The sequence below is a fragment of the Mercenaria mercenaria genome, chromosome 14 (genome assembly GCF_021730395.1).
Source record: "Mercenaria mercenaria strain notata chromosome 14, MADL_Memer_1, whole genome shotgun sequence".
Taxonomy (NCBI): domain Eukaryota; kingdom Metazoa; phylum Mollusca; class Bivalvia; order Venerida; family Veneridae; genus Mercenaria; species Mercenaria mercenaria.
This window is the reverse complement of record NC_069374.1, coordinates 68,097,165-68,109,425: the sequence shown is the minus strand read 5'-3', so window position 1 is coordinate 68,109,425 and position 12,261 is coordinate 68,097,165. Positions and strand designations below refer to the sequence as shown.

The 12,261-nt window shown below is 35.0% G+C and overlaps 1 protein-coding gene and 1 non-coding gene across 4 annotated transcripts; one reads left to right on the top strand and one right to left on the bottom strand.

The window, feature by feature from the left end:
- The first annotated feature begins 53 nt into the window (after window positions 1-53).
- On the top strand, window positions 54-135 carry Trnal-uag (transfer RNA leucine (anticodon UAG)). The gene has a single exon. It is a non-coding gene; the product is annotated as a tRNA-Leu (tRNA).
- Window positions 136-988: 853 nt separating this feature from the next.
- Window positions 989-11,827, bottom strand: LOC128548560 (phospholipid scramblase 1-like). 3 transcript variants are annotated; one of them, XM_053523798.1, is made up of 11 exons: window positions 11,696-11,827; window positions 11,334-11,380; window positions 9,656-9,802; window positions 8,819-8,959; window positions 7,811-7,888; window positions 6,720-6,796; window positions 5,524-5,654; window positions 4,751-4,865; window positions 4,087-4,192; window positions 3,390-3,448; window positions 989-2,334 (listed from the first exon to the last, which is right to left on the bottom strand). In XM_053523798.1, exons 2-11 carry the CDS (start codon window positions 11,353-11,355, stop codon window positions 2,290-2,292), a joined length of 921 nt encoding a protein of 306 aa, XP_053379773.1. In that variant the 5' UTR covers window positions 11,356-11,380; window positions 11,696-11,827; the 3' UTR covers window positions 989-2,289. The 3 variants fall into 3 exon arrangements, with proteins under 3 accessions (XP_053379773.1, XP_053379772.1, XP_053379774.1); XM_053523797.1 differs by having other exon boundaries at window positions 9,650-9,802; window positions 11,696-11,823; XM_053523799.1 differs by lacking the exon at window positions 11,334-11,380 and having other exon boundaries at window positions 9,650-9,802; window positions 11,696-11,775.
- Between the last annotated feature and the right edge of the window lie 434 nt (window positions 11,828-12,261).

Here is a 12,261-nt window from a genome sequence, read left to right as displayed (position 1 = left end):
TTATAGTTGTATAAATCATTACTATCTTCGTATTGTTCAATATACTAGAAGGAGGTAGCGTGGCCGAGCGGTCTAAGGCGCTGGTTTTAGGCACCAGTCTCTTCGGAGGCGTGGGTTCGAATCCCACCGCTGCCATATAATTTTCCATTTATTTTACAAAATACTCAGTAAAAACGGCCCAACAGGGCTTCTGGTACTTATAACATTTGTAAATGTTGAGTTCTGCTCAACCCGGAGCTAGAGGACGTAGACTTTTCCATATGAAACTTTGCTTAAATCACTGGTAAACATTAAATAAGTGCTCTAAATGCGGAGAAGATTTCTTCCGCCCAGAACCGGAAATGTTGGCATTTGCGATGGTAATGGGAAGCAAGCTTCCGGGCGAGTTGTCGGGTTCATTGCAGGTGTTCGTGTTAGTAAATTGTAGCTGTATTCTACTTTATACTTTATAAAGCATAAATTTCACATCAAAGTTTACAACATTGTAAATTTTGCTGGAATTTTAGTTAAAAGTCAGATCATATAATGGCGATTTTCGAGCTTCCACGGTGAAGAAAGACCTAGGCAGCTAATCCAGGCAATTTTCAGACATGCGTGGGCAACAGGATAGAATAAATGCCTTCCTTAAGCTAGCTGAATGCACTCATCGGTTAACAGAATTCTCTGTTTGCTAACAACGGTCATTTTCCTTTGTACCCAACCTTATTAAGATCATTCCTTTTATTAAATAGGAAATAAGGCGTGCAAACATTTATCACGTGACTGTTCTCTATGCACAGGTTTCAGCAGTATTTAGAACAGTCCACACAAGTTCCATACATTCTATATCTTCAGTCTTTTTCACTCCGTTGACTTAGAATTCAAGTACTCAATGGAATATGACTAGTATTTACTGTCTACTCAAAACCATGTGATATTTATATATTAGTGCAACATACTAACAGCGTGTTAAATCTATACTTAATTGTAATGAAAACCCAACAACCAGTCATAGTATCAAATCTATTTAAGAATTCAAAAATGTTGTACTATGTCTACTTATAGTATGGGAATAAAATATTATGTTCTAAGCATACACAAGATGTTGAGCCGCACCATTAGAAAAACCAACATAGTGCGTTTGCGACCAGCATGGATCCTCTAATTGCAATAGGCTTTGAAAGCGAACAGCATGGATCCTGGCCAGACTGCGCAGGCTGGTCTGCATCCATGCTGGTCGCAAACGCACTATGTTGGTTTTCTCATAGTGTGGCTCATGTTTATCTATATACATCATAAACTGTTCAACAGTTGTATTGAATTTTCTATAATATAAGTTCAATCCGTTCCTGCTATGCTAAAATGGCACCGAAGTTTGCGTCAAAAGTAAGAATTTTTGTCACATAATGAAATGTAGGATGTAACAGGAGATATCTTTTGTAATCAAGTAAAAAATTTAAAATATATATCATATGAATAAATAGTTGAAATACCCGTTTACTGATTTTAACTTGAATGCTTGTAGTTCTAATACTGGTCAAATTACGCAGTCGAAACCATTAGTCGTTATTCCATTAAGTGTTAATTATGATATACACAAATTGTGACATTCAGAATTTTCTTCAAATACAGTCATCAATTTGCATTTTGTGAACAGGCCTAAAAATGTTTGTTTTCGGTAATATGTCCCAAAAAATAGGATAGGTAAGTAGGATTTTTTTAGAATTTATGTTACAATGAAGAAAGGGCAACACAAAGCGAAACGTATAAAATAAAAGCGAAAATATCGATTTTTTTCCAAGCCATAAAAACATTTAGGGTCGCGGAAAATGTCTAGGTAAGGTCGGGATACCGGAAACAAACATTTTTAGGCCTCATGGTAATTTTTAGGAGAGAGTCGCAGAACTTGAGGACGAACGCCGTGGACGCTTATGTCCATTGCACCAAGACATTTCACTATAACAGTTTAACACTTAAATATCCTAGTTGTCATTTTAAAAAAATCATTAATACCAAATTGGTGTTTATGATGCAGCAACAACATTGTATTCATGAATGGAATCCCTGTCGTTAATAACAATATAAAGCGACTCACCAAACTGTCCCTGTTGCAAACAAGAACACTATGTTTTACATTGAATAGCTCATGAATTCATTTTAGACTACATATAGATTTACACTTAACTTTATCACAAGAGTATACTGAAATGACACTAATTTTTAATTCCTTTCAGTAACGTTTGTCGTTTCCGTAACATGCCATTTGTGCACCGTTACGGTGACTACTGTATATGGCCAGCATCAGAATGATTAATAATGGTGTCTGTTCTGTGCACCCTCGAAGTACATAAAATCCTGGAATTAAAACATAAACAACTTGCTTGTAAATATGACACAAGAGCTCGAGTAACATTTCGTCATTCGTTGTTTTAGCAAGTACTGAGTTATCACTTATATATAAGAAAGAAACTACTCCTTTAAGAAGAAAAAAGGTCTCATTTCATGTCATTTCATACTACAGTAAGGACAGAAAAGTTTTTTTCTGTTTTTGATTTTTTCTATAGGGAAGTATACGTTGTGTTGTGAGCACGCAGAAAACGAACGATAAACAAGAGCAGTCAGTGGGCTGGACAACTTTTAAGTAAAGACTTGTGTAACTTAGATATTGTATCACAAATTTTCACAAACTGAAATTATTTTATGATAATGGGAACGACTTGCATGTAAAACTTCAACCAAATATTCATTGTAAAGTTATGGTCATAATTCGAATTAATTTCAGCCACGAGTTCTCTAACTTAGTTATGAGTAGATATTGGGTTCGGAAAATGTCTTCTGTAAAGTTTCAGTCCTATATATATAGTGAGATACAGCTTGAAATTAAGCTGCACGCAAGATTTTAACCAAAGTTTCTTAGTCAAACAATGGCCGCAGTCATTAAATTCCACCAACAGTTATCTAACTTGGTTATTTCAGCACGTGTGATGGCAAGAAAGAATTATGTGAAGTTTCAATCCAACACATAGACTAGTTCTGAGATACAGTATGCTATTTTGCTACAGTTAAAACTGTAACCAAGCGTTGCCTAATTCAACCAAGAGTTATCTAACTTAGTTATGTCAGTACGTCTGATGACCCGGAAGTATTGTGGGAAGTTTCAATTCGTTGTAGTAAGACTTAAATCTGATAATACAACCAGATTACTCGGCGTCGAATCGCTTGTATAAAAAGTTGACTCGCGGATCGGAAATGCACATTACTGATACACAAACAAGGTGAGAGTATTTCTTAGCGATATGGAAAGGTAAAAACTAAAAAAGAAAACTTATTTAATGCATCGTTCGTAAATTGTGTACATGTTTCAACGAACGTAATAATTAACTACAAAAGTCTATGAATAAAAAACTTACAATGAGAAAGGTTGCTCCAATCATAACCGCTTTCATCTTTACATCTAAATCCATAGGAACTATAAACATAAATAAGTTGTAAATACCAAATTTTATTTATTTTTGGACGCCACAAAAAATAAGAGGACGGCAATGTTTAAACGGGCTCGGATACATAAATTATGATTTATATCAATTTTCTGTGCGTTATTTGATATTCAACCAAGATAATATCATGTCAAATTTTATGCGCATTTCTTTTCATATAACTTGCCTAAAGTCATAACGCAGGTGAAAAGTCAAAAGTCAAAGAATTGTATAACTAGAAAATCGGATAGATAAAAGTATATAGGTCCAATTAATTCAAGCACATTGACTGGTTTATCCGAGACGACCGCACATTGGTGAACCCCTTGTTCATCATGCTGACTCGTATTTCAACAGAAATTTTCGAAATACGTCGAATATTTTATAATTTCTGAACGAAACATATATGTGAACATTCATTTTCTTAATAAGTTAGTTAGATAATTTCCTATTCTATGATCAAGTTCCGATTCAAAATTCTATGATAAAGTTTTTTCGAAATGTTCGATACGGAAAACAAAATCATCCAAAATCGTAAAATATTCAACATATTTGCTCTGAAATACAGTTTAATTCTTAAATTACATTTGAGCGTTCTAAAAGTCTAATTAACGTATTCTGCCTCACTTACACGTAACACCAAAATTATCCGCCGACGTAAACATTTCCTGTAGGAGGTTTCCCCATTGTTTCTGAATCTTACCGACCTCCGTCTCACCGTCAGTCGCCGAATGTATCTGAAACAGAGCATATCAATGACAGGATAATAATGAAAAGATTGCATAGCAATAATATCTAGTGCCGCCTCGGTAACCTTGAGGTAGAGCATCCGCTTCGAGTGCGGGAGGTCGTGGGTTCGATCCCTGGCCGCGTCATACCAAAGACGTAAAAAATGGTACATGTAGCTTCCTCGCTTGGCGTTTAGAGGTTTAATGATAGTACTATGACTGGTGTCAGCTGTCTTTCAGTGTGGTAGCACTATAAATGTAGGCATTTTGCTCACTACTAGGCCTACAAGTAGACACCGTCGTTTATATGACTGAAATGAATATATGACGAAATGCTGTTAAAACTGTTGACTTCGTGTTAGTTACCATAGCGAAAGCTACCAGTAAGCTCAGTTTCGTGTATATTTTAGTTGCCTTTAGACAATTACACCTCTACTGCTGATCTTCAAAAATTTCTTGTTCTCGGTGGGTGGGGTATAAATAGAACTGTGTTATTTCAAGTTCCTGTGGATATAGTATTAATACTTAATGAAAATTCGCATATGGAACTTGATTAAATATGCTTACTGTAAAATTGACGTCGCAAGGACAACCCTGGCAGACACAGCATGGTCCCTCTATGTAGAGTATATCTTTTTCATTCTCGTCCATTATCACATACTTTGGGGCCATGAAACTTGGTCTGAAAATAAAACTGCAGTATTAGCATGAACTTCTACATTTTCCTGCTATATCCAATAGTGCAGCATACCCAGAAATCTAAGCCAATGTGCTGGCTTATTGGCGAAATTGTCTCCCTTGAAAACTGGTTATCGGGTGTATCGATTAGCCATTATCGGTCAATTTACGCCTATTGAAATATAGAAGGAGAAAAACTTTAAAACATCAAATGACATCAAAAGCATCATCTGACAACGGCGTTATTTTGAGAAATATATCGGGTAACCTTTACTCTGATAACTGTAATCCGTCTCGTAAAAACGGCAGAAGGTTGAGAAAAAAATATTTCATAATGGTAATTTTCTCATTATGTCGAGAAAAAGAACATTTTTTCTATAGATGAGGTTTAACCCTATTCGTCCATTTGTCCTTCATGCAAAAATGTGACGACAATGACGATTGGAGTAAAACTTATTTAAGTATTATCCAAACAAACCTGAGCTAAATCGGGCAGATTGATCTGCTGAACATCAATTAAATTATCTGGTAGCTATGCATGAATTGAATTGAAAGACCAAAAATATACACATGTATATAAAACAAAAGCAGTGTTTGATTAAATAACAGCACCGAGATTTATCAGGATTTGATAGCCTCCTGGCCTTGACAACGTAGCTTACCTCTGTTTGACATATCCGACGACTGTGCCCACTGGAGCCTCGACGACGATACGGTGGGCACAGCAACTGCAACAAGCACACCAGTTCGAATCCCTCCAGCAGCGGAACTCGCGTTCGAGTCTTATCACTTCCTATAACAAAACAGAATATTTTAATAAACTTTTTTTTCTGTTTTGTAAAAATGCTACGCAAAGTAAAACGCGAAAATGTGTATTAGATTTGAAATGCTTAAGTGTCTTATTCCGCCGTGCCACTGATGAACCTTGGGAGAAATAATCCCTCTACAGCTACCGACAGCTCTGCAAAAGTTCAGCACTGTCAATTTATCAAAAAGTTATGGCAAATAGAATATTTGGTGAGCCCTGTCTGATGATATGGATTAGTGACTACTGGCCAAGTCACGCACATCTGTCTCCATCAGTACGGTCAGCGCATCTATTGTCTAAATATCAGCAACTGGCGGAAATTCCTTGTAAATAAGCAACTTTTTGTTAGAGTGGATTTAGTGATTCAGTGCATGGTAACTGCAAAAAAGGGGTCATAATTTTGATCCCCGCTCATACAAATAAAATCACTAACATCGGAATAAGTATGATTGTTTTACTCCTGACACGCCGAATAACCAGGTAAGCTTCTGGTATTCGAGTTTCCTCTGTGTCCTACACTTTTCTCAAACTTACATTACTTACATTCATTTAGAAAAGCCATCCATATACGATCATATACGGTTGTAAGCCGCCTCGGTAGCCTTGTGGTAGAGCGTCCGCTTTGAGCGCGGGAGGTCGTGGGTTCGATCCCCGGCCGCGTCATACCAAAGACGTAAAGAATGGTACGAGTAGCTTCCGCGTTTGGCGCTCAACATTAAGAGGATAGTGCTAGGACTGGTCAGCACGGTGTCAGTATAATGTGGCTGGGTGGGGTATCATGCCACGTGTCTACGGCTGGATATTCCAGTGAGGCAGCACTATAAAATTGAGCATTGTGCTCACTGCTACAAGTAGACTGCGTCATCGTTTATATGACTGAAATTTTTTTGAAAAAGACGTTAAACCCGAACGAACGCACGCACGCACGCACGGACGCACGCACGCACGCACACACACACACACACACACACACACGTATATGGTTGTAACTAAAAATAAACATGAATAATAAAATACAAAGAACAGATTTTACGCAATAGAAGAACGTACGTTTCCCAGGTTGTCTGTTACATGCATGGTGAAGGATCTATTTTCTCGACAGCACTGTCTCATACAAGTTTCCGACTCTAAAAAATTGTGTAAAATATATCTTTCATGTTTTTTCTGCATTGATTTATTTGTTACAATCCCTTTCATAGTCTAGATGTAACTGACATCACATAAACATGTTTACAGCCAGTCAATATGAGACATGTAAGACACACAGTTACATATTTCTGAAAAATTGACACCATGTAAACTAAACGATTTACGGTCCTACAGTGCTAGTCATTTGTTAGTTTGATGTACTCTTTTTAATTGATGTCATGCTTGCATTCAGTGTTCGATTAGGAAATAACGATTTTGGAGGTTCTGGTATGTAGTTCAGACGGCATATTTTCATGTTGTTGTTGTTGTTTTTTTTTTGGGGGGGGGGGGGTTGTTGTTGTTGTTTTCTATATTCAAATTCTCTAGTCTTTCTATTGAATTCCTTTTTTTTCAAAGACTTTTTAATTAATCTAAACTACGATCTATTTTGTACTGTAGTAATGCATCTGGTAAAGTCAGGGTGACCACACAATATGACTTTTCGGTACTATACACGCGGAAAGATCACTTGATTCAAGTGACATTTTTGCTTATAATTTCCTTCATTCTTGGCGGATTTTCAAAAGGATAAAACGTGACGAAGACAAGAATTAGTGTGTTTCCTGGATGCATATAAACGTTCTAAATACGTGACTTTTCTCGACCCCCTCCCCACCTTATCCCAGTGTGCACGTGACCCAAACATTCGGTCCTTGAAAAATATTTGGACAACGTGTTTGAGTCAAACTGTTTTCGTGTCTTCGACACTTTTTATCTTAATAAAATCTATGAAGTAATAAGGAAATTATAAGCATAACTATTACCTGGAACGAGCGATTTTCAACGTATGCCGGAATTGGAACATGAGAATACAACTGCCTTGTTTTATTGTGTCTTATACTTTCAATTCTCTGTAATTTGACAGACCATACGATAGAAATCTATGCGCGCGAGTATAACATTCTACTTCTAGTATATTTGTTACGGTCTTCAAAATTGTGACGGAAACTCACCTTCTTTAGCGAAGTATACTTGCTGTCCCATAGAATTGAGGAGTCTGTATTTATTTTTTGCTTCCCAGTTGGTAAATACTGAAAGTTAAAAATACACTATGCGTTTGTATTTTTTTCACTAAAATATCGCATCAACAGATATTGTACAAATTCAAATGTAGGAAGTCTTAACCAAACGTATCTAATTTGGCTAAATATATATAAAGTAATGCATATGTTAAACTGATATTAAAATTTACTGTCAAACAGCAGCAAGCCTTTGTCTTTATAGTGGTACTACAATTCCATAGTGTTTTAAGTACTCAACTGTTTATAAAATATGTAAATTTATAAACAGTGACACAAAACTGTTAATTCACTCACCTATGGTTACATTTGTATTGGGTAGTAATAACGGTTACGTTACATGATATAACATTAAAAATCATAAAACGTGTTTTTCTTCTGTTTTTTTTTTTTTTTTTTTTTTTTTGTAATATATCGGAAAATTATGTGAATAATTTATATATTAATTTTAAAATTGTGAAATGACTATGAGGCAAAACGCTATTCGGATTTTTGTTTTAGTTTTGAATTGTAGCATTGGTAAGCAATGACTCGCTGATACTGAAATTATATTGATGTTGATGCGATATTTTAATGAACAAAAAATAACGAATAAATTTGAAATCTGCGTAGACAGACTGTGTTTAAAAAGTCAGTTACTTCAAAAAGATAAGTAAAGTGAGAATATAAATAAATTAAACCTTCGAGGTTAATTAAGTTTCAGCTACACTCCTCAATTAAAAGCCAGCGCACAATTATTATACATAGAAAATGACATGAAATGATGTGGACATTAGACATATACATTTGTATATTCGGTTTATTTTAATATTATTCGATAATATTTCGCCATATTTCATGATTTGACTATATTATTGTTGTTTATGCCGCATGGATCTAATCTTTCCGGATGAAAATAAGATAAACTTGAAACCCAATATAACTTGAAACTTGAATACTTACATTCCATCATTTCTATTTGTTGTTTGATCAGTATTTGGTCAACCTGAGTTAGATAGTCGAGCCCCGGGGGACAGCCAGGTGGTCCAGATGGCGGCTTCGGCATCCATACCTGAGGAGGTGGTTGTACAGCATTGCCCATTCCTGGTTACAAGGTACATATAAAAATTTTAGTCTAATTTCAATTTCACTGAGTTATAAACATTCAGAATGACGTGTCTGCTGAACAACACATTATAAGCACGTGTGTGAATCTTTATCTTAACGAGGCAATACACATTATTTACGAAGATATCATTGTTAGCAAGATAGCAAAGTTCGTCCATACAAAATAACAAAATATCGATCTGAAAGGTTATCCCAATGACTATAAACCTATAGTACAACTCTCGTTTAAATGGGTCAACCGTGTTGTTGTACTTATAAAATAGACTGGCCTGGTTTATACGTTGGTCAGGGCTACGATATGTTTTATATTTTGCCATCGAAATATTTCTCTAGAATGCTTTTTCCCTTCCGTTTGGATCCGTCCATGTTTACAAACAAGTGGACTGTATTTCTTTTTGTTGTAGTACGTTAACATTGTCTAATCAATATCGTTTAAAGAAAATTTCACAACTGCATTCTACATACTAGTAATATTGAATAAGATTAAAATTCTATAACATTTTTAAGTTTCGTATTGTATTGTTGCATCTTAGTATGTGTTTGTTTATTTCTCACTTCAAAAACTCTTTATTTATGTAGAACTAACACAATTTCATTTTACCCGGAGGACTACGAGTGATTGGAAATATAACAAAGCAATGCATTCGAAAATCATGAAATACCTACCCATACCGCCAAGCATAACATTTTGTCCGGGCTGACCGGCAAACTGTTGTCCGGGTTGACCAACATACTGTTGTCCGGGCTGCCCACCATACGGCTGGGTGTACACTCCTGGTTGGCCGGGTTGCGTGTTTACAACTGGCTGTGTGGGAGCAACTGAATTAACAAAATCAGGCTTGACATATAGCACTGTTTACATATAAGAAAATACCACGTATAACAAGAATTGTTCTAAACAAGCTTTGATATTTTAAACGAAAAGCAATTAATAAGATATTTTTCATAACCATTTTTTGATTGTGTTCTATGAGTCCAGGAAATCATCTTATCATCATAAAATCAGTCTAAGCCGTACAATGTCTATCCCAACTTAGACATAATGTTGTTACATTTTCTGGTCCTTTAGGGCCATAGCGTCCATTCAATATTTGCATACTATAGTTCCGCTAAAGCCAGTGCTAGGGGCCGTAGAAGCTGTTGCATATTTCATTACCCCACTTTAACATACTCAGTGAAATCGAGTTTGCTGTTATTTCGACTGGTTACGTTCAATGCTTCCAGGCAATCGCATAATAGATTTTATTTTTCAGACAAGCAATTTCACAGAGATTTTCCTTTGACAAAAGGTATGAGTAACACATGAGATTTAATAATCTTGACCTATGGACCTACATCTCTGGAATGTATTAGTCGAGCGCGCGAACCGTTATATACGTCGTACACCAGAGAGAAACAGTCTTTAAATTATTAAAACTAATATTCAATAGCCTCATCTCAGTTACTACTAACGATAAAATGCGACAGGTCATTGTGCACACTATATACAATAATGGTAATTACAGACTTGATATTCGTTAAATATTTGAATATTTGATCTTATATTGATCAAACACATGAACCAGATATTTTTAAAAACACGCATTAGTAATATGACCCCGACGGAAAGATAAACATTTGAACAGTTTCATTGTAATACGTAACCATAACAAAAATAAACAGGAACAATAATTGCACTACAGTGTTTATAATGCTGTATTTAAACGACATACGGTTCAAAATATATGTTGTGGTAAAATATAAACAAGGCAAATGTCGATGTACTTCCGCTAAGACGAAGAGAACAAAAAGTTTCTTTTTCTTTTTTTTCCCCCCTTTTTTTGTTTTGAGTGGGAGGGGGTGTCTTTTTGTAAATGGAACAACACGTAAATAGTCACATCTGGACGCTATCTATATCTTAATAGATATATCTTAAAGCATAAACTTAGTAAATCTATATAGTATATAAGAAGTCTTTTTTTTAACCCTTAACATGCTGGCCACGACATATTCTGCCTTTGCGGCCAGATCATGATCAGCCTCACATCCGTACAGTCTGATAATGACCTGTACTGTTCGCTATTCAGTCAATATATAGTAAATGGTACTGTCCAATCTGAAAGAAGGACAGGTTCTGTATAGAAATTTAGCAGGGAAAGGTTAAGCTTAGCAGGCAGCAAAAGTAAAAAGAGAATGATAATAATTAAAATAGACCCCTTTGATGAAGACAGTTCATGAGAGAAAGTAAGAATTTGTGCTTAAACAGAAATATGTTACAATATCAGAACATCGAGTAGTATTTGGTCGAAAACTGATATGAAATAATAACGAAAAGTGATAAAATCTACACATATTTAGAAAATATATTTACCTTGATTCGTACTATAACTCATGGTTATGTAATGCTTATCAGAAAATCTGTAAAAAAAATATAGCAGGTAAAAAAAACTTTGTGTATGCGTAGAGTTATTTCCGCAGAAAAAAAATGTTTGTTTGTTTTTTTTTTTACTCCAGAAAATAATAGCATGTTATTTACTCGAAACTCAAATGTTTTATTTTTTTATTTAGTAATAGAAAATCAACAGGAAGTGAAAGAAAATATTTTAAACAAAGTCCAGCCCTTTCCTTACATTACGTTATCTAGAAAACGTTGTACATGTATATTTAGACATTCATATGTTTGAAAAAACGTATTGAAATCAGAAATATATTAAATATCCATTATATACGTACCAGATATTGTGATTCCTATTTCCGTTAAATTATCGTGTTCACAAGTTAATTTAAAACTATTTCAAAATTCGTTCACCTTGTTTATACATGTATGTTATCGAACACTATACGTTGTCTACATTTTATTGATCATAGACAAAGTAATTTAAATTATTAAATAACCCTATTAAGACTGTGTTTGCTAAAAACGTTGGTGAAATATTATAGTGAAATATCGATAACATTTAGTTTTATTGACAATTCATAAAATACTGAATAGGTCATTCTTCATATTAATATGTAATAACTACTGTGGTGGATTTTTTTTTCAAAATAAATTTTATACAGGTATGTCTCCATGTAGTGGCGGAAACATATTGATTTAGTGTTGTCCTTCTGTATGTCACAAAGTTTAGATGTGGTACACCAAACTTCACTAAAGTGATCATTGCCAAACGTAGTTGTGCATATTGTCGAGATTTTCCGTTTTGGTGATTTTCAGCGAAGTTATGGCCCTTAATTCACCAAAGGTTATGATGTTTCTGCCACTTCTCTTATATCACTGGTCAGATTTCCACCAAACCTTT